This window comes from Lycorma delicatula, chromosome 3, assembly GCF_047948215.1.
Source record: "Lycorma delicatula isolate Av1 chromosome 3, ASM4794821v1, whole genome shotgun sequence".
NCBI classification, from domain to species: domain Eukaryota; kingdom Metazoa; phylum Arthropoda; class Insecta; order Hemiptera; family Fulgoridae; genus Lycorma; species Lycorma delicatula.
This window is the reverse complement of record NC_134457.1, coordinates 103,522,978-103,545,987: the sequence shown is the minus strand read 5'-3', so window position 1 is coordinate 103,545,987 and position 23,010 is coordinate 103,522,978. Positions and strand designations below refer to the sequence as shown.

At 28.8% G+C, this 23,010-nt stretch overlaps 1 protein-coding gene and 1 long non-coding RNA gene across 3 annotated transcripts in view; one reads left to right on the top strand and one right to left on the bottom strand.

Annotated features, from left to right (window-relative positions):
- The window catches only part of LOC142320943 (uncharacterized), a 382,023-nt gene that overhangs the window by 298,815 nt on the left and 60,198 nt on the right, over window positions 1–23,010 (bottom strand). The gene's annotated exons all lie outside the window — the stretch shown is intronic.
- Window positions 1–23,010, top strand: part of LOC142320942 (zwei Ig domain protein zig-8-like) — a 761,401-nt gene that overhangs the window by 700,976 nt on the left and 37,415 nt on the right. Inside the window, exon 5 of the mRNA XM_075358930.1 lies at window positions 5,895–6,003. Within this exon, the coding sequence (XP_075215045.1) occupies window positions 5,895–6,003 (109 nt within the window). The remainder of the gene's footprint in view (window positions 1–5,894; window positions 6,004–23,010) is intronic.

The following is a 23,010-nucleotide window of genomic DNA, read 5'->3' as shown; positions in this document are numbered from 1 at the left end:
CACGATTTACATAGAGTGTTTCAGCAGTGCTACCGGTGCTTTCTAAATTATTTAATTAGCCAGAAGAATAAAAAGAGTATTATAAACAAGGGATCTATGTTTACGAAGCGTTTCCGAACCGGAAACTCTCCGTTACCGAGTTTTGGCTAGCGAAATATTACGCCCCGATTCCTGGGCAAAGAGTGAAATAAAACCTTACTGAAATTCTAGAAACCCAAATTACGTGGTAAATTTGTTGAATTATTACGGTTTTTGACCTGAAAAATTGAATAAAATAGGTTTCAGAACCGTAACTTCAGTAGTTTTTATAATATCTTACGTAAAATCGAAAAAATGTGTTTTATAAATTTAAATGAAGTTAATAGGGGATTTATCTTTAATTTTTCTTTAAAGAAAATTTGTATAAGTGATAGTATTTAATACATTTATTTAATAAAGATTATTATTAATTTTAGGGACCCATAATCCTTTGCGTTATTACTTATAGGAATTTCTATCGTAATATAGTGCAGGATTCAGAACAGTATCTGATGTTAGTTTAATTGCAAAGAGGCAGGTTGCTCGCTACGTGCTCATTAGTTCCATTCTGAATTAAAATTGAAACTAATTGAAACATTTATGCATAACTTTATCTTATTTATTAAAATAACAAATCCGGAATTCCAGTTTAATATATATCTGGAGATTTTCTGAGTCAATAAGTACAAATAAAAAAATTAAGTATATTTAATCTAACTGTTAATAAAATTATTATTATGATAATTTCAAACTTATTAATTAAATATAATTTGAAATTTTTTTTTGAAATTTAAATAAATAATCTCGTAAGTTACTTGTAAAATATAAAATAAAAGAATGTATTATTTATATATTTGAATAGTTGTTAATTGTTACAGTAGCTTTGAATACATAAAAGTAAAATAGAAAAAAAAAAACTGAATACATGCAAATAGTAAAAATATGTCAAACTTATTTATAGAATTGTTTACAACAGTTAATGTAACGTCTTAGGAAACGTATTTATTTTTTCAATAATAAAATACCCTTCTGGGTGTACAACTTGGAATAACTGCAATGAAAGAATAAACGTAAAGGCACAAAAAAAAGTACCTGTAACTTTTATCGTTTTAAATGATTTACGAATATTATCATCCAAACATCTAATATTAAAATAAGAATTATATTAACGAATTATAAAACATAACACTAAGAAAAATTCAACAGAAATATTTTAATTTAAAGGTTTTTTTTTAAATTAAATTCCTTATTAAAAAAAAAAAACTGTTTCACCATCTAAAACCGCAAATATATGTTCAGTGAAAATTATGAACAATTAAATCATTAAAATACAAAATATAAAACAGCGCGCACGCGAATAAATATTATTATTTCGCTAAAAATGTTGCTAAAATAACGGTATAAAATTGTTTTCCTTTTTCGTCCCCTGTGACTACAATTAGACAATCGAAGTTGTATGCTCTTATCACTATACTATCGATCATGTTCTTAAAAATTACTGTAAAAATATAGAGTCCTAGCTAAAAATATACAAAAGTATTGGCCTATATTTGAAAAACCAGTCGTCATAATCTCTTAAACGTAGTCTCAATCGACAGGAAATATCTACAAGCTTTGTTCTATATACGCTAAAGGTCAGCGGAATATGCATGCGCAGGCAAGCCGACTCTCAATGTAATTGTAGTAATAAGTAGGCAGTCCGGATGTGTGCCACATAACAGAAGGTTCTCTGCGTGATTTTATCAGAGAACTTTCAGTCAATGTTATGCGAATTCAACAGCGCGTACGAACTGAATGGAATATCGATTCTTCTACAGCCAAGTCCATTCGTCAGTAAAATACGACATTGAGAAAAACTGAAAGCTTGGATTTACAAACTGGAAATCATCTAGAGGTTTAAATTAGTGACCGAGAGTGTGGATAATGTATGTGGTGCGTTCATTTCCGGTCTTAAAAATTCAATTAGGCGGGCTGGATACGAACTACAAATTCCTATTTCACTGTTCACTACATTGTTTATATCCGTTTGCAAGCGGACAAATTTCATCCCCTTCATTAAACCAATTGATCTCAACCTACGATATCAGTTTCGTGCAGAGTTAATGCACCTAATGCAACTCCTAATTAACTCGATACATTGTTATTTAGTGATGAGGAAACCTTTCACACGTGCCGGAAATTAAGAGTCACAAATGTTGAATCTGTGGTACTTTAAACCTCCATAGAGTAATATAAAATGAAAGGGGCACATTGAACGTCAATGTATGGTTAGAACTAAACAAAGTTCTGTCATTGTTCCGTTTTTTTTTCCATCTGTGACAGGACACACGTACATCAACACGATTGAAAACTATTTTTTTGCAGTTTTCCTAAGGTTCCTGCACGTTCAGTTTCCAAAAAGATGGTGTTCCACCGCACTTTCATCGAGATGTTACCAATTTGTTGAACAATACTTTCCCATATATTAGATCGGAGGAGATGGTCCAACTGCATAATTTCCAGATATCACTCCTTTGGAATTTTTTGCTTAGGGATTTATTAAAAGTTGTGTGTATCTAATAAAAGTTACAGATTCTGATGATTTAAAACAGAGATTTGTTGAAGCTGTTGGTCTAAGATGAAGATGCTCTTAAACACCTTGCAAGCATCAGACTATTCTCTAGACATCTGCCGAGCTACTAAAGGTAGCTCAAACTTGATTAACGTATATTAAAACTCGGTGACTTCATGTGTTGTTTATTAAAAAAAAAAAAAATTAAATTATATTAACGGGTTCTCTTAATACAAGCTGCTACTTTTCGATACCTTTAGCTTGGAGACCCTTTATTTCCATTAAATTATACAAGCATTTAACAAGCAAAGACAATCATACATACAAAAACTATTTGCTATATAACTTAATATACAATGATTTTAAAAAATGTGACCTAATTTCACCAGTAAAATTTCAGTATTACTATGATAAGGAATTCTTATATTTTAATTCACTTATGATAAGTAGAAATACATAGTTCAATCATTTTCATAATTCTAAAAAAATTTCAATTGATACTAAATGAAAAATTTATAGAGAATAAGTTTGCATCGTCACATATCAAATTGCAATTTTCTTCTTCCAACATCAATCATATCATTCTGTGACAACGCTTATGAAAAACTACGTAACATGAATTTATTAGCTTTATATATATTTATATATCAGTATCGCTGTTTTACTGACGTTTTACGGAATTTGTTTCAATAAATATAAATACATTTACAACTATTTGTTTTGTTATCTTAGTTTAAACAATATTCAATATGAATTACAAAATCAGATCTTTCTTATTCGTATAATATTAAGAATAAGACGTTAATGAATGTGTGAATAATATAATGATAGTAATAATGTAATTATGTTAATGATAGATATAATATAGTCAATTTAATATCAAATTGACTGTAAAAAAAAATAATAAAAGGCAGATCAATAAATTTTATTCATTTTTTATAAATATTAAGTACTACACATTTAATTCTACGAATCTAATCAAATATCATCGTTTCCTGAAGACGCAGTTATTGAAAAACTTGGCATCTTTACTTTTCGAATAAGTTTATTTAAAAAAAATTCCGCACATGAGTTACCACCATTTTTCTACTAAAAATATTCCAAAATTTCTAACACACCTAACTGCGTAAATAAACTGTTTATTTACAAAAAACCGTCGTTAGAAGCCTGTGAAGTGAACTCCCGGTCCGTTGTCTATTTCATGGACGTTTCTTCCATCACACTCTGAAGAAGATATAAATATGAGCTTTTCTAATTTTCTCCCACAGATAATTTTAGTTTATTCACGAAAATTTAGTTTAGAAATACACAATGTAGCTAAATTTCGTGGGGCTACATTTACTACATTAATATATAAGAGAATGTACGAAAACTCTGTGAATCATGTGGAGTGTATCATGAGAAATAGATTTTCTCCTTCGAAATCTTCCTACTTTTGACTGAGTGATCCTAAAGGAATGCCTTTTACTTGTTTCCGCGTTGTGGAATGGGCAATATGTACTCAAATGACTGCGTTATATTCAGTTAGTAATCAAAAGATAACAGTTAACTAACTGTTGTTAGTTGTCTGTCATCATAGTAGCTTTCTACAACTACATATTGAAGGGCCGAGTAATGCTTGAGTGCTGAACTATTCCCGGGGGGGGGGGGGGCAGAAAAAAATATTGTAACAGTTATAAAATAAAAAAAACTTGTAAATTTTATTGCGAAATTCTTTTAAATATTTTAAAGAACTACTACTTCCATTAAAAATACTTTAATATTCCAAGTCAAAGCTACTTTTGGATTACATTACGGTACAAAGTGATAGATAAAATAAAAAGTAGAATGGTATAAAAAAAATTCTTTTGGACAACATTTTCCATGTGTGTCTTGAATAGTTACTATAAACTTACATCGATCAATTTCATTTTTTCGATTACAAAAATACAGTTTTTCCTTATTTCATTCTTGTACACAGAATAGTGTATAGTAATTGCAAAATATTAATTTTTATCTCATTGAATTTCTGTTAAGGCTCAAATTTATGTATCATTTTTTTATTTTAATTATTGCTGTTTTGGATCTAATGGTAAATTTGTTAAGTTATCAACATGATACTAAAATAAAAATAAGATGATAATATAATAAAAGGTACCATGACACTAAAATTTGTTAAGTACGAGGTGTTATTGAGTTAAGCAATCTCTATTCCATTTAGATAACTGATGTATTTCAAAATTACGAAAAAGAACTGGCAGAAGCAAAGTTTCAGGATATATAGAAAACCATCAATCAGAGACAAAATATAACGTTTCAAACTATTTAAACTTTTATCAATTTAGCTTAAAACTATAATTTCCATATCAATCAACATGCCTGTCTCCTTAAACTTATAAAACGAAGCAGATACAAATGTATTTTACAATTGATCCATCGAATGAATCAAAAATAAATAAAACTCAAAAAAAAATTACAGAACGGTAGAAGAAACAAAAAAAGAAGATTTTGAAAAAAAATATAAATAATATTCAAAAATTAAATAGAATTTCGCTTTCAAAATAAACAAATATATACAAGATTCACTCAAAAAAAAGACTTGCAAATGATAACTTATTTTCTAAAGTACAGTATATGTATTCTTTAGATCTGGGAAATAAATTTATGTACAGGTTTTACAAAAATATTTACTTATAGGTTATGTTTAACAGATTTGCTTTAGTAAAGTTTTCACTAAATCTACCATCAATAAAGGATAAAATTAGAAAAAAATGTCAAAATTCTTTTACGTATTTTAGGACCATGATCTGTGATTTTTTTTTAATTCTAAACATTTCTTGATAGCTCAATATATGCATTACACAATTTTTAAAAAAATTGGAAAACTACTTAAACCGCAGGAAGATAGTGTAAAAGAACAAAGATATATATTCTAATTTTAAGAGATAGGGTTAATTTTTTGAACAAAAAAAATATATTATTAATATATACATTGCAGATAACAAATTCGCTTTAAGAAAGTTTTTTTAAATGTTTCTGAAAAAAATCACAGTTAGTTTTTCCGCGATTTTTCCAAATCCCTTAACAAATTTTATAAAAAAATGAATATGATCAATTCCCCCTACAAAGAAATAGTTAAGCTAAATTTGAAAAAAAAAAAAGGTTTGGTCAATCCTAAGTGTATCTTCACCGAGCAAAATTCTAACTTCGCGTTGCTAATGATTGGTAAATAAATAAATAAATGCAAAAGAAAAGTAATAGCGATAAGAAATCATACGTGTGTTATGTTTACTGTTCGTTACATAAACATTTTTTCTAACCAAATATTTTAACAATTTTGTTTCAGGATTGGGCTTTACATATTAAATATGCTCAACCAAGTGATGAAGGATTGTATGAGTGTCAGGTGTCCACGCATCCCCCTTCAAGCTTGTTTGTCACGCTTCATTTAGTTGGTATATATAAATTTTAAGTATTTTTAGAATGTTGTCAGTTTTAGTAGTAATTCGTATACGAATTTTTTTATTATTGTTAATAGAATAAGATATTAAGCAAGTAAGTCAAACTTTCAATAATCGAGCATGTTCATAATATAATGAAAAAAGCGTAATAATATTACAACAGCTGATGTAATTGTAACAGCATTTTTATTGCGTGTAAGAAGAAATATTTTTTTACAAAATATTCTTGAAACTGTTTATTGATATAAAATCTGATACTACGAATAACATTCTAACTGCAGATGTAATATGACGGTATAAGGTCTTTGCACAACACGGACGTAGAATGACAGTCGGCCTAAATTTTTTATTGTACCAACGGGATCTGCCACAAGAACATTCACACCAAATAAGGGTCCTCTTCTCTTCGCATTGCACATCTCGCTCATCGTTTTTCTTACCAGAAAGGTAAGAGGCTAAAATTTTCTTTATACACTAGTCTATAAAAATAACCATAATCATAAAAACCAAAGAATGAGTGTAATAAGAAAGGGAAAAAATCTGTAATTTTATTTTACTATTTTATTATATTCTGTAAATCCAAGATAGGTTTTTAGGTGATCTTGTTTAATGACATGACAACTATTCCTAAAGCAGTATTGTTAATTGAAAACTATAAATTAGCTAAGGATAACCAAACAGAGCAATTCCAAAAATTAATAGAATGTAATGCCATTAATTTATTTGGTAGCAGTAACGGAAAATACTCTTAATCATCCATCAGCATTTTATTTAACAACTAAAATGTAACATACAAATATACAAGATATTATATATGAAGATTTAAATTATAATTTAATAACCTTGGTAATAGATCTTGTAACAAATAACAATTTGTAAATTTGAATTTTTGTTAAAAAACAGGATTAAAAAAGATAAGAAACTACAACTGAATTACCCGAGATATTTTGCGTAATCACATAGATTGTACATGTAAATAGAATACTCTAATCCTTTATTTCCAGAGATATTAAACGTAACATTGTTAAATACAACAACGCTATTTTTAAAGAGAGGTTTTTAGGATAAAAAAGCAAAGGATTATATTTACTGGAAATCGGTGTCAAGAACTGAAGATCTTTGAATCTGAAACCAGGCAGGTGTTTTCCCTTTAGGAAAAACATTCGTTTACGAAGATAAATTACATTTTAAAAACAAGTCTAATATCTAAATCCACCATGATAAAATTAGTCAGGATTATTTACTGCAGTAATTTTCAGAATACTCTCTCGTGTAAGTTTCGTAATTTACCAGAAAAACCACGACGAAAATGTTATTTTTTAATATAAGCCAATATGGATTAATAACTTATTGTAGATATCAGTATGTTTATTGCTTCTGACTAGAAAGGAACAATTAGTAAATTAAGAGTTTATCAAATAATAGATTATTCTGAAAGGGTCTAGCTTAAGTTTGGGTTTGCAAAAGATGATTTAATTGGATAGCTTACAGGAGTAAGGAGTTGCAAAATATACTTAATCTAATAAAGCAAAGAGAAAATGATCAAGTACTTTCTTCCTATTTCAAAACTTGAAATAAAATTCCAAAATAACCGAGAGTTATAAAACATTTAAACCACTTCCCGGGCAAATTTTACATCGTGATTTTTAGATAGTAGCGTAATGTTCAGTAATAGAGTCCACACAATTTAAATAATGTAGGACAATAAATAAAAGAATATTTCAAAATCCAAGAGTAATAATGAATGTTGACCAATACTGTATTAGGAATAAATGAACCAGTTATAGTAAAATTAATTATTTACGAATTATAAGAATTTGACACCTATGAAGAACAGATCCGTTGCAGAAAGAAGACATGTAGGATAGGACCCGATGGATTCGAAGATGGGAAAACTGAGGGTAACAGGTACCTGGGAACTCTAATTCTTGGTGAAATATAATACATTAAACAGAAAATTTAAATTCAGTATAGATAATAAATATGAAACTTTAAAAAAAATGATATTTTGTTTTTAAACGATCCGTAAGAGAATGAAATTTTAAAAAGCAGTTCGTATTTTTAATTTCAATTCAGAATTTGCAAGAAATATTTAACCAAAGCATCTTCTGAAAGATAAAATGAAGATAATACGGATTAATTATTCACATAAGATTCATAGGTTTATTTGGTCGGAATTAATCTCCTTCCTTTCCTTTTCCTTTCTTTTTCCTGTTTAGCCTCCGGTAACTACCGTTTAGATAATAATTCAAAGGATGAATGAGGATGATATGTATGAGTGTGAATGAAGTGTAGTCTTGTACATTCTCAGTTTGACCATACCTGAGATGTGTGGTTAATTGAAACCCAACCACCAAAGAACACCGGTATCCACGATCTAGTATTCAAGTCCGTGTAAAAATAGCTGGCTTTACTAGGACTTGAACGCTGGAACTCTCGACTTCCAAATCAGCTGATTTGTGAAGACGCGTTCACCACTAGACCAACCGGTGGGTCTCGGAATTAATCTCAAATTGATTTGAACTCACATACTACAAATTGATTCGTAAACAAAATACTTTTTTGATCTAAAAAAAAGTAAATAAAATTGAATATTTCCTCTATAGTAAGAATATTCAATATTACTTCAACCGATTAAATTTCAATTTATATTAATATAATAAATACAAATTTATTAATAGGCAAAACACAAAAACGTAAAGAAACTAAAGGGGGTTTTCTGAAGAAAAACTAATTAATATTGTTGAAGTTCACATTGTTTTAAACTCAAAAAAATAAGTCGTTTTAAGAAATTATGTCTATTCAACATCATGTGTATCAACCACTTTCAATAACCGGGTGCAAATAATTTATAAATACACTACAGTATGACATTTATGACACTTAGATTTAAGTAGTTTGAACCAGAAGAATGTCTTGAAAGCAACAACTTAGACAACTTTTAGAATAAATTAACATGATTATATTTAATTTTTGTATTTGTAGCAGATGTAATTTGATAGAAGATAAGAGCCAGTTAAAATTAAAAACAGAGAGGCCATCAATAACTTAACTGCCATATGGATGAAAAATGAGATCCCGTAAGGAGTCTTACCTAGTGGTACTAGAGACCAATGGAAAATTTAATTATTTCCGGCTGGCTACTACACGTTTTCTGCAAATTCTAATTAAATATTTTATTTAATTGTTCTCACAATTTTAATAAAGTAACATAATTGATTTTTATGGCCTCCCAGTGGCTCACATTTTTTTTTCTGTATTTGTTACATGCAACAGGAATATAGTATATCTTAAAAGCTAATATAAATTGCAGATGTTAGTATCCTTTTGGTTAATTTAACTTATGTTTTCTTAGTTAAAGTTAGTTGCAATTTATCCGTTACTATAAAATTCTTGCTGGTTGTTTGCTATGGTTGTATATTATTTATATTTGCTCCGATTCCCACAGGACGAGATTTGTAACTGCTCAATTTATTTTTACAAATAAATAAAATACTTCTCTAAAAACACAGTAAACTTTATTGACTAATTATTATTTTCAGAAAAAAAAAATTATAAAAGTTTAAAAACTAATGTACATAAAAAGTTTTAAATAAAACATATATGAATTTTTTGCCTAGATGAACTAGTTGGACCCTACAAAAAATGATTTTAAAAAATCCGACACCTCATTTTTTAAATGATCACCATAATTTCCCCTTTCATTAGTTATTTCTTAATACAGTTATTCATGTGGAAAATAAAACTCAATTTGTCACGGAAAACGGAGAAGCAATAATGTACAAATAATTATAACAATTAAATCAAAAAGCTAGATATATAAAATAAAAATATTTTTTAAAATGTGTGAAATTCAATTGCAATAATAAATTAATCAATATCTTAAATTCTTCCATTTTAATATTATCATATTAATAGGCATATTAAATATTTCTATTTATTTATATAAGATATAATAAAGAATTACATTTTTAATATTTATAAAAAAATTACTGATCACGATTTCAACAGTATAGAGTTCTATAGAAAAATATTGAAAATACTGTGTTTAATGTCAGCTTTCCTTGTTGCACGTACTTAGTAAAACCCAATATTATTTACAGAGATAAACAAAATTAATAGTTAACAGTAATTTACAAATAGAATTGTGGTAAAACTGTACTCATTTTAACAAGCTTCTTAGCATTACCAAAATTAGAACGATCACATAATACTTTAATTTCCGATCATAAACAAAATTAAAAATTTGCATAAACAAGAAATAAAGTTTTAATGAAACAATAGCAAATTAAAATATGATAAAATATAAATATAATAAAAATATGAAAGTTATTTTTGAATTTGAGTAATTATTGATAATTCAAAAACGTTTTTCACCATATACCTCAAACCATAATATATTTTGTAATAATTGCGTCAAAGTTTGGGAGTATGAGAATTGATAGTAAATTTTACAGTTGGTAAATTTTAAGTCTTTATTTACTGAAAATTTTCACGTACGGGTAATTTAGTATTAAATATTGATCGTGAATTTTAACGTACTTTAATTTTTTAGTACAATTAAATTAATTTAGTGTACTTTATTTCTACTTTTTTAAAACAATAAAAAGTAAATTATTTCAGTCGTGTCTATTCCTGAAATAAGAATGTACTGTAATTTAGTTTCACATTAGACAACAATTAAAAGTTTTTCTAGAAATAGTTAATCAAAATTTACTGTTCATTTGACAGAGATGTTAATAATTCAATTAGAATTTTATCGAGCATAAAGTTTACAAAATTAATTTATGGGTAAATTTTCACACTTTTAGAGTAGGTCGGTGCATGTCTGCTTGTGTGAAAGTTCATAGAACTAATCAAAGGTCTCTCCTTTTATTCCTTACCCTTTGAACGGCCACCCTACTCTAGTTTACTGAACGGACAGACCACAGCAACCTACAATTCCACTATTTTCCATACGAAACCAAAATACCGAACCAAATTTATTCACGTAAAGCACACACGAACCTTTCAAACACAAGTCGTAACTCTCTCTCCGATAAAAGTTATTTTACTCATTAATAAAATCGTTTTAAAGTGATATAGGCTTAAAGTTTAATACGATGACACAATGAATGGATACGAATAAGATTTGTACTACACACAGATGGAACATAAAAACTATCTTTACAGTTCAAGTTTTTATTCTATTATGAAAATAAATGCCGTCCTCCGTGGCGAGAGTGGTAGTGTCTCGGCTTTTTATCCGGAGGTCCTGTGTTCGAATCTCGGTCAGGCGCGGCATTTTTCATATGCTAAATTTACATATTCCAAGCACAAGCTTCAAGCTTATGAGACGATATCATCAAGCCAAAAAAAAATTCATCGTTCGTTTTCTTTAACATATTTAAATTTTTTTTTTTCAAGAACAAATTTAGGTAACCCGATATTATTTGAAATATCTATTTACACAATTAGTTAGTAATGAATAAAGGTATTTCTATAATTTTAGGTGTAATTTTACGTTTTTAAATGACAGTAATGTTAATTTTTTAAATAATAAATGCATTGGTAATTAACAATTGTTTTAAATTGTTTTTTTGTATGCGAATAAATAGTAAGCATTTAAAATTTAATTAAATATTATCAAGAAGAGGGGATAAAATTCTCCATCAGAGTGAATTTTGCCATTCTTATACACTCTGGCAAGGTTTTATAATTATAAGGCAAATGGAAAAGGACGATTGGATCATCTCGTGAAGGAAATTGTAAGGGTAAATTTTATGAATAATATTAGATGAGTATACGTTGTTGTTTTTTCGTAGAAACCTGAAAAAATTCTGAAAATCCAAATATTGCTATAACTCGAGACCTACACTGTGCAATTGATCTAATGGGAAATATAATTGCTTAAAATACTCGGAGAATCAAGTCACACCAAATTAGGCCTTATCTGAAATTGTTTTTTCTCAATTCTTAGTAGAGATATGAGTGAACACTAGTCCTCCGTATACTATAACATGGAATAAAAGTGCTGAAATGCTGGCCGCGAAGCGGTCTTGGGTGTAGTCCATATGACGGCCGTCCCCTTTAGTCTTTGTCCTACCACTTGACATTACATAATAGTCATAGCAACTTTTTGACATCAACCCTCACTGCAAGGCCCAACCATTTAAACCAATATTACGTTGAAAATCTTTTCTGTTATCATGATTCCTGTTTCTGGTCCAGGTATCAACACTCTAATTATGAAACAGTTAAATAAGTAGAGTTTCATTCTTTGAATAGTATTACTTTTCCATTTAAGAAGATTTAACATTACAATAAAAGTACATTACAGTACACATAAACCTATTTAAAACTTTTTAATAATTTTGGTAATTTTTAGATGGTTTAAAATTTAGTTATTTACATCAATTTAATTTAATTTTAATTTATCATCAAACAATTTCTTTGCATGGAAAAATAAAGCAATAAATTAAATCCTGTGACTGTGTGTCTGTGTCTCTGTCTATTTAGTGTATAAAATTAAAAAAAAATCAGATTTTAAAACATGAATTAATTTTTAAAGATACTGAATCTTTGTAACAAGAGTTAGTTCATAACAAAATACTGTTATTAAACAAGTAATAATAAACTGTATTGGTGATACATCAACAATGCATAATCTATTCTGTAATAATAAAAAATCGAAGTTTATTTGCGTACAGTAAAATGGAATGGAATTTCATTCTATGTTATATCGCGTATATCACCAATAACTTGTGAATTTTTTCTGGTTGAATATATCACAAAATTACTTTTCAAATTGTAATATGAATTGTTATTAGTGGTTTAAAAAAAATAATCTTACTAAAAACCAGGAAAAAATTGATGTGCTCCTGAAAAAAATTTAAAAATAAAAAGACAACTAACATTTACCATTATTTCTGCATAAATCAATCAAGTGATAAATCCAATTCTTAGGTATGATAAGTAAGGATTATCTCATTAGATAATTTTTTTTTTAGAATTTTTTTTTTTTTTAGATATCATCTTAAAACTTCAACACAACAAAAATAGGGTAGAGATAAAAATTTGATATTACTCATAAACTCCTGTACTTAATCGAACTATACATAATGATTTTGTCAAGTTTCAAGTCATTAACTGATTTTTATTTTGCCCATTCGCTAATATTCATTAAATTCAAGTTGTTTATATTATATATTTGATTTGAATTCTTTAAAAAATCATAAAATAAATTGATTATATTAATGAGGTGGGTTTTGATTTCAGTGACCATTCCTGATAAATTGACATTTTAGGTCTTAAAAATATACGGATTAAAAATATACGTCCATTGATTTCTTAAATTTATTTATTCTTACAAACACTCAAATTTATATTTATGATATATGATGTCTAATGAACTAACAGGAGATAAGGACTATCCCTTAAATGGCTTTACATTTCTAAGAATAACAAACGTCTCTCACCAGGTTTAATAATGAAATTGAGTAATGAAGTGGTTTCTTGTTGCTTTCAACACTTAATATATAGTACTGTACATATCATTATATCAGCCTAATAAACGCAGGTTATATGGTAATATATTTTATGATAGTTAAACATAAATAATTGAAAATATCTTGAATTTTTCTTTTTTCAATAGAATAAAATGAGGTATTAATAAACTGATAGTTGTAAATTTTTTACCCATACCATTTCTATGAACGTGTTGTTGGTTTTAAATGATAATTTTGAATTCTACAAAGATATCAAGAAATGTACAATGATGGGACTTCATTGAATATATATTTTCAATAAAATATTACCTGATATTTATGAATCCATATCATTGTCAGTATAGTCAATTCTGTGCGATAGTTCAGTTTTTTACTTTTATAAGAGCTCTGTATGCGGTTGATGCGTATGAACTTATGTTTTGACATGAAAAAGAAAAAATGAATCTGATCTCAAATTTTTAGACCTACCTTTCCAATACGCTAAACAGACTGCTACTGTTAAATGACCAAATATTTGACCAATATTTATTCAAATACTGCAGACTTAATTACAACACATTTAGTTGAATATAGTGCTCCTCCTTCTATAACGAAGGTAGTGCTGAGATTTTTCACGGACTCTACAAAAACAGTAAGGTTTTATAAAAAACAAAACAAACCTCTTATATTGGTCGGCCTATCAGTGCAATATAACATATATTGCACTGATAGACTGATAGATATAATATAATATATATTTTATATATATATATATATATATATTTAATCTAATAACTCAACGTCTTTTGTTAACAAATTTTTATAAATATAAATTTTTAAACATATAAAACCTAGTTTTTTAAATGTAATAAAGAGAGTCCGATTCCGATGAGTCTACCGATTAAGCCTTTATCATCAAGAGAAGTGATTGGAAAGGAAGGGAACTTAAAAAAAGCTGGTGGCTTTGATATGGTTACCAACAAAATGTTCGTTATGCTTCCACCTAAGGCTGTAATTTATATGATTCAACTGTTCAATGGTATCTTTCGAACGACGGTTTACCTGTTGTTGGAGTGGATGGAGTCTCAACTGGTGATTGTACCAACTCGGGCAAGGCAATGTATGAAATGTCCTCGTCTAAGCCAACAACCCAATCATATATTATGTCTAAGGTAATATAATGAAATTTCCTCTATTCCTTCAGTAATTTTGGCCTGTATTAGAGGAGGAAAACGTTATTCCTGACCAACAGTTTTGTTTCGGTGTGGTTACTTCGCCATTGAATACTCAAAGGATTATTTGTGTTGTCACAACTGCTTGGAGGAGAAACAGTTGTGCTGGGCTGCATTTCTAGGTATATAGCAAGCATTCGATAAAGTATAGCTGCCTGGTCTACTGTACAAAGAAAAAATATGTACCTCAAACTTTTTTATTTAATACTCCGTAGTTACTTGGAATCAGGGCTCTGATTGGTGTTTAACCTCTACTTCATGTTTGCTGTGGAGCTTCCAGTCACAGACATTACTACTATTACATCGTTTTCTACATGGAAATCATAGGTGTTAATGATAATCACACTCAAGCCATGAGTGATTATCACTAAGTTGCAATCTGGGTTAGTCCGTCTATCCGGAGTGGTTGAAGAAATTAAAATTAAGGTCAGTCAAGAGAAATCATTCACATGACATGAGAAGAGATGGCTGTCCAGGAGTCCATTGAGATGGAGGTTACATGCAGTAAGCTGAAAGTGTACTGTATTTAAGTATTCATCTAAGTTCTTACATGTTCCTCACATGTTCTTAACATGGAAGGTTCCATGTTAAAATTAGATAACAAATTTAAGGAGCTATAGTGGTTAATAGGAAGGAAATTGCAACTATCCCTTTATAACAAGCTACTTACGTACAAAGTGATACTAAAACCGGTATAGATTAACAGTAACCAACTCTGAAGTACAGCGAGTACCCAGAACAATATAAAAATTCCAGAATTTGAATCGCTTTCAATTTGAATTGAAAGCAATTCCATAATTAAATTTGTGAGATGCATTACACAGACGCTATAGTTCGTATGGGGCAACGAAGTTCATGAGTACATATGTTTACCGTGCGTTCGAGAGGTAGTCGATGAACTTGCAACTAAGTACAAAATAAAACGTAACAACCACATTAACAATCTAGGTGTTAAAATCTTAGACAACGGGGAAGATTTAAGATGGTTAAAATTGGTTCATATATTGGATCATGGAACCTAATAATGATACTCAGGAAGGGGCCTTCTTTCTTAAATTGTGCGTCATTAAAGAATTTATGATAATTTATTTTTCTTATGTTTGCTTACTTTCTTTTTTTTGCTTTTATGTCTACGTTCCATTATTCTTTTTATGTTGTAGTTTTATATTTAGTATTGGACATTATTATGATTTCTATTTTATTACTGGCAGGATTTTATCAATGCTTATGCTATATTAGACCTATTGTTGAGTCTAGAGTATAATTAAGGTGTTTCAAGGAAAACTCCTTTATAACTTGAACATTGTCATAAAATTTACTTATGATTTCTAATCTACAAAACCGATTGCAAATATAATTTGAGCTACAAAAAAAAAGGTGATTAATCGTTTAAATTTTATTGGAATAAATATAAATATGATCTCTACAGAGAAGTATTTTATTTCATGTAGCCCTATATTTTTAGAAGTTTAAAATTTCTGATCAGGGTAAATCTACTAGTTATGCTATTAAATCATCATATTCAATCTATTAAATAAAGAAAATATTTTTGCCTTTTCTAATAAAAATAAAGAATAAGAATATCAACTAATCAAATTATTAAATAAATTCAGAAATGAGCAGAAGTTAACTTAGTAGACTAAAGTTTTAATGCAAAAACGAGACTGCCAGATTAAACCCAGTATTTAATTTCATAATACTAGTTTAATTAAAATAGTAACTCGCAATTTTGATTTAGATGAAATATGTTAATAGTTTTAAATTTTAGAAAATAAAGTTTAGGATTTTTATAACATATTACCTTGAAACAACAATTCACATAAATCCATAATAAGTTTAAACATAAAGTAGTTTATTTATAACTAATTTAATAATACCTTAAATTATTAATGAAACTGAGAGAAATCTTTTAATTAATATAATGTAGTCAAATCTTCCAATTAGATAAGACTAAATTAATAGTTTTAAGTTACTTATCGAACAGGTTAATTTATACTGAAAAGAGAATATGCGCTTTTAATAGAAAATCAGCCTGTTATATAATAATGAACATTCTAAAAAAATTATCCGATAAATATCTGATTTAACGTTTATGCGTCAATAAAATCTATTATATTTTTCTGTACAATATTATACTTATGATGTTCAATGTATTATATTTTTGCATATATCAGTAATATTAAAATAACGTAGTAATAATAATAATTTAAATTAGTATTTTTGTTAGTATAGATTTATGAAACTGTTTCTTTCTTACTCGCATTCATTTTTATAATACAATGACGTTTCTTCACTCTCAGCACTCATGTTTTATGGATGTCCTGTTTGTTTTACGGTTGTGAACACGTTAGTGCTATATTTGTACACCCTAACTTCGTCTAAAAGCAGTTTTTTTTTATTATCTAGAGAAATTCCCAAATAATTCAAAATAATTATATTTGTTTTCATTATTATAATTAATTTTATTAGCTAATTCCTTTTTTCATTATACAATAAGCTAATTTTATCATTATTAATAATTTAAAGTTGTGTAATAATATGGATATCAGATAAAACGTTTTATGAAATTTTAAATTTTGAATAATTTTCTTAGAATGAGCTCTGTTTATTCAATAATCTTGTTTATATTTATAAGGGGTTTTGAAATTGAGAGAAAAAAATTGACAGATGGTGGTGGTAACTATTTTTTTTAAATCTTCAAGCGTTATTTTTTTCAATAGATTATGATAAATTCTCGAGGAAAGCTAGACGTCTCAACAACACTTACTAATCATAAAAATATATTATCGAAATATGGAATCGGTTACAGTTACGTATTGTGCACTTCGCGATATTTATTTTTTGCATAATCGGTAGCCCCGCAAGGGAGAGTCTTACGCTAGAGGTTTGAGTCTAGACCACATGGTGTCTATAAAAGGTATCCCTTCATACAGAAAAAAAAAAAAAAAAAAATACTAGGTTGCTTGCAAAGAAGTTTACACGAAATTAGAAAGTTAATGCATATTCTGAAGTCTTGGATAGGTATCGGATCTATAAACTTCAGCATCTTTTATGCTACCATGTATATGAAAAATATTTTACTACAGATCGATGAATTTTGATTTTCAATAAACTATATTGTAATGGTTAGAAAAACATGTGGATTTATGATTATATATCTCATAAATATAAACTGATAAATTTCCAGACACATTCAGTAGAAATGTAAATCATTTATTTAAAACTTTTATAATTTTATATGTTTTTACAACTTATTTTTTTTTACAATCGGTCGCCAGAAGGATTGCGACTATACTTAAAATTATACGGCTAATAGTTACGTTTCAACAGACATTCAAAGATAGCTCATCTCAAATACAGCATTAATAACATACATTACTTGTGATGACACAAACGTAACAATTAGTTAATAAAGACAAAGACAACAGATAATAAAAGTAACAGATAACAATAATAAAGTAAGAAGATAAAGTAAGAAGATAATAAAGTCGCTAAATATTAAAGTCATCCAAGTAAAGTTACAAATATTAAAATCAGATAAAGACAGGTAATAATAGCAAGAATTCTAAAAGTTTAAATTACATTTAACATAGAACTTAAATGATCATCAATATCTTCAAAGATCAGCGAGTCCAGTACATATTGCCTCCTCAATCGTCTTACTTCCTCAACATTGCCATGTATAATCAGCGCCAGATGATTCACATGCTTTCCCACTTTGATGCATAATCCCTACTGGTTCTTTGTATGCTACACGAACACATGGCACCCCAAGATCGTATCTTGGGGTGCCATCGTACTTCATCGTTTTTATTGAACATGGAGACCCTAATAGAGTCCTGAGAAATTGTTTTAGATCGTTCAATGATTTCAAAGTTACTATATCAAGCAGTCCTCCACACTTGTGCACCATATCTTCATACTTGTGTCAGGAAAACCTTAGACAGCAACAATTAATTCGTCAAGGACAAATGAGACCAACTACCAAGGAGCCAGAACATTTGTGCAATTTTAGCATTTAATTGTTTTCTCTTTTCTCTGACGTTATCCTTCCAGGTTAATTGACGACCTAGATATAACCGTAGGTCCCGTACAGCATCAGCGTCAGTGATGAAAGTATTTTCGAGTTGAACCGGAGGACAATTATACCTCCTCATAGTAAATGTCACGTGATTCGAATTAAATTTTATATAAAATATATTTCATTTAGACAATAATATATCTAACTTACATAAAACAGAGAATACAAATTTCAAAAGTTAATTAAGTTTAGATAACAGAGGTTGGAAAAACTAACATAAAATGATTAAAAAAATCACAGTGCTTGTAGACGTACAAAATAAATTATATTGTTTATTACTTTTAAATAAACTTAAAGAAACCAAGAAGCTGAATAAATCTCTTGCAGGAATCAGGTACATTACAATACGTGCTACCAACCCTAATATTTTATTGCAATTTTCTCTATTCAGGACACTTTGTCTATGGAATTACATTTGCATATAAACTGCTTTGTTTGCACATGGATTTCTTGTAGTCCGGGAATAAATTACGAATTTATAGACCACCTTGCTTACTAATGAGGAATTTTATTAGAAAACTTTAGTATTATCCAAATTCCTATCTGAACAGATTTTTCATTATTTAATTTATGTTAACAAGAGTTTTAATAATAATTAAATAGGATAATTTACATAATTTTAAATGAAATATGTCTACGGTAGTTTATTAAATAAAAACTTCTTTGAATAGTTTGTATATCGTACATGGATGTTTAAGTACTGCATTATGAATAATAAATCCTTGATGTAAATGTTTTCTACACTTTATAAAAACAACATATTTTATGTGGAAATATACTACTAATTTTAGGGACATATTCAGTACAAAAAAGTCATGTCAACCACACTCTATTTTCTATTCATATTTTAGCGAGTTTTTTTAAAAAGAACTAGAAATGTCATAAACATTCGGAAAATGATCAAAAGACTACATTAAAAATAATAAAAAAATATATAAAACGTCAAGTTTTTTTTATTTAATACAAACAAAAACAGAAATCATAAACATTATGTTTTTCTGATAAAGCGGATATCAGTTGGTCCTAAATAATATTTTATAAGTAAAATTTATTTTATGATTCACTTTTTGCATTCCGATATTTTTATTTATATACACGATAAATAAATAGTGTATTGCCAAAATCAATTAAAAAATTCTTTCCTGATTAATAATCTGTGTTGCATTTACACTTTGGATAATTTAAAATTTTGTGATAGTGGTTTTAAATAAAAGCAAAGAAGCTGCTTCCTGTGTAAGTTGACCGAAAAACTTGTTGAAATGTACACAGTTACGTATCAATTTGCAAGCACATTGAAATAACTTCATTATTTATTTTTGATGTTTGCAGATCGAAGAAAAAGCAACTTTTACCCTACAACGTAAATGCACTGTCATCACCAGTACGCACATGTATACATATATTGATAAATTGGCTAACATTTTCGTTTCTTCATTTAAACTCTAAATTTCTGTCCATTATTTATGCAACAGAAAATAATTTTTGCCAAATATTTTTTAATTTTCTTAACTAATTTAAGTTAAAATAAAATTACTTATTTTCTTTTTTTAATCTATTTACAACGACGAACTTTTCTGATATGCTCACAATAAAATTGATTAAAATGATTAATAATGATTTTAAATGTTAAAAAAGATATTTAATGTTTAACTATATTAAATATTAACACAACAACGTAATTATGCTTTGTTACTAAAAATAATATTTAGGGATCTACGCATATAAACAAACAAAATGTGTGAAAGAAATAAGAGAAAGTTCAGTAATGTCTACAAGAACAGACATCAACAACCTACAGGTTATAATATTTCCTTCAAGTAAATCTTTGTATATCTATAATTATTTTTCACCAAAGCGTGCAGCAAACAAAAACGTAACAGTATGATATTTCTAATGTAACTTAGTTTAGCGTAATCCATTTGAGAAAAAAACACTTCTATTTATTTGTAACATAAAAATTAATTAGAAATAGCTTGTAATACAAAAATTAGAACATTTTTAAATTATATATTTATCTTGAAAATTTTAAGAAATTATGTAACAGCTATATTAAAATTTCATAACGTAACACAGAAAAAATTATTCTAACTTCAATATATTTCTTCAGTACCCATTAATCTGCTGTCTCTTGAGCTATAGTCATCGTTTCCCATATTTATCACAATATCTTCAATAATATTTTCACGCAAATTTTCCGCCCTTTCCATGCTTTTCTCTTCTTTAATTTGATGTTGAATACAAATTTTCCAAGCATTTGCATATATATACTCTATTAACACCTTCTATCAATAGATTATTTACATTACTTAAATTAAATATTGTGCTAGTACTCAAAATGCAACCTTTGACATGCATTTATGTCAATTCCATTGGGTTAAATTGTAGAGGGGTGGAGGAAGACCTAATACGATAAAATTTTTTAATTTTGCTATTTCATCCAATTTTTAATCAAAATATTTTTGTTCCAATAGAAATTTTTTGTAATCTAATAAGTTCTATTTTTAATACATTCACTGTGTACGCGATTTTCTTCAATTTTATCATTCGACAATTTCCGAAATTCGGGTCGAAGCGTTTTGAATTTTTTAAGTTTTCAGACAATGGTATGGCGGATTATCCATTGCTATAACGGATTCTTCAGCATCAATGTCGAAAAAAAACCACTCCATCAAATTACCACCACTCATTTCGTCCTGATTCTCTTGGGAAAATCCGTCTTCAAATACCCATGAAATGTTTCAAAATACCCATGTTGTAGATTCAAAAGTTTTCGCTTCCTACGCTCGTTCCCATTAATCCTTTATATTTCAGCTGTTGTTTTCATCCCAGTTGACAAACCTTCATAAAAGCGTCTTTTGCGCTTTTTACTTCTTTATCTGCCAACACAATTTCCGTATATGTTCTGCATAACACATGTTTCACCTAGATAATAAATTGTCTTTCCCTCTTCACGAAATGGCTTAATTTCCTACACCATCATGCAATATCTTCGCGTTCAATCGAAAAAGATTATTTTTTCTGGATCAAAAATTTTTTGAATTTCAAACAAGATGTAATGTATTTCTAGAAAAATTTGCGAGTTCAAAATTGGTATTCACCCCATTTAATATCTTGTTCAAGTTACGAAATTCATTATTGAAATAAAACGAATAAACCTTTTTTCTGATAGCGGTTTTACTAAAATCAACCAAATTTTCAATCGTTTTACATGCTACTGAGTTTTTTTAGGGATAACATGTTTAGCATAATTTTTATGTTTCTTTATTATATTAAAAAAATATCTTTCACTAAAGCCTGTTGCAATACTTGCTTTCCAAGCAAGTCTGACTGAAGTCTCAGGGTTATCTTGTTTTAAGGTTATATAAACATTGGTTATTGGTTTGCTTGGCATTTCTCCCGCCATCACCCCGTTCTGGCCCCCCAAGAGCTGGGCAATCGAACATCATGTGTTCGTTCGACTGGACCTCCCCGCAGACGCACAGCTCATCACCTGCCAGCTGGAACCGAAAAAAATATTGGTTTATACTTACATGGTTTGAGAGCACTCCGGCTCTCGCCCTTAAAAACGCAGGAGAGACATACCATCCCCCCAGATCCTGTATAAATATATTCAAGGAACTTCTCTTAGCCGTGGCGTGTCATTCTTGCTGCTGTTTCCATCGCTAAGCTATAAATCTTCCTCCGCAGGTGGGAGATGGGCAACTTTTTGAAATTTAGAACCGGTGTATTGTGATCACCGTTCCCCTCCGGTACAGGCTCGGCTTGAAATTGCATCACAAATACCTCGGCCTCCCTTCCTCTTCGCAGTTTCCACATGGCCACTCAAACTTTCACCACTAAATCGATTTGGGGAGCCTTTCCCAATACAGTGGTAGCCACGTGGGAGGTTGTTTTAAAAACACCAGTGCAAACAATTAAGGCTCTGCGCTGGGCACTCCTTAAATTTTGAATAAGTGCTCGATTTCTTTCCAACGTATGTGCCCAAACGGACGCCGCGTAGGAGGTCATACTTTTAAAGACATCATGTACAATTGACGGCCCAACAGTTTGTAATCCTTTCGAGCAATCCTCCTGTGCTTGTGCATCACTGAGACGGCGTCCACCGCTACTTGCCTAATTTGGTTGCTAAATAGCAAATTCTGATCAAACAAAACATCTAGGTACTTATGAACTCGAACTCGACTGTTTACACAGCCTTTATATTTAATACGGGTGTTTTGAT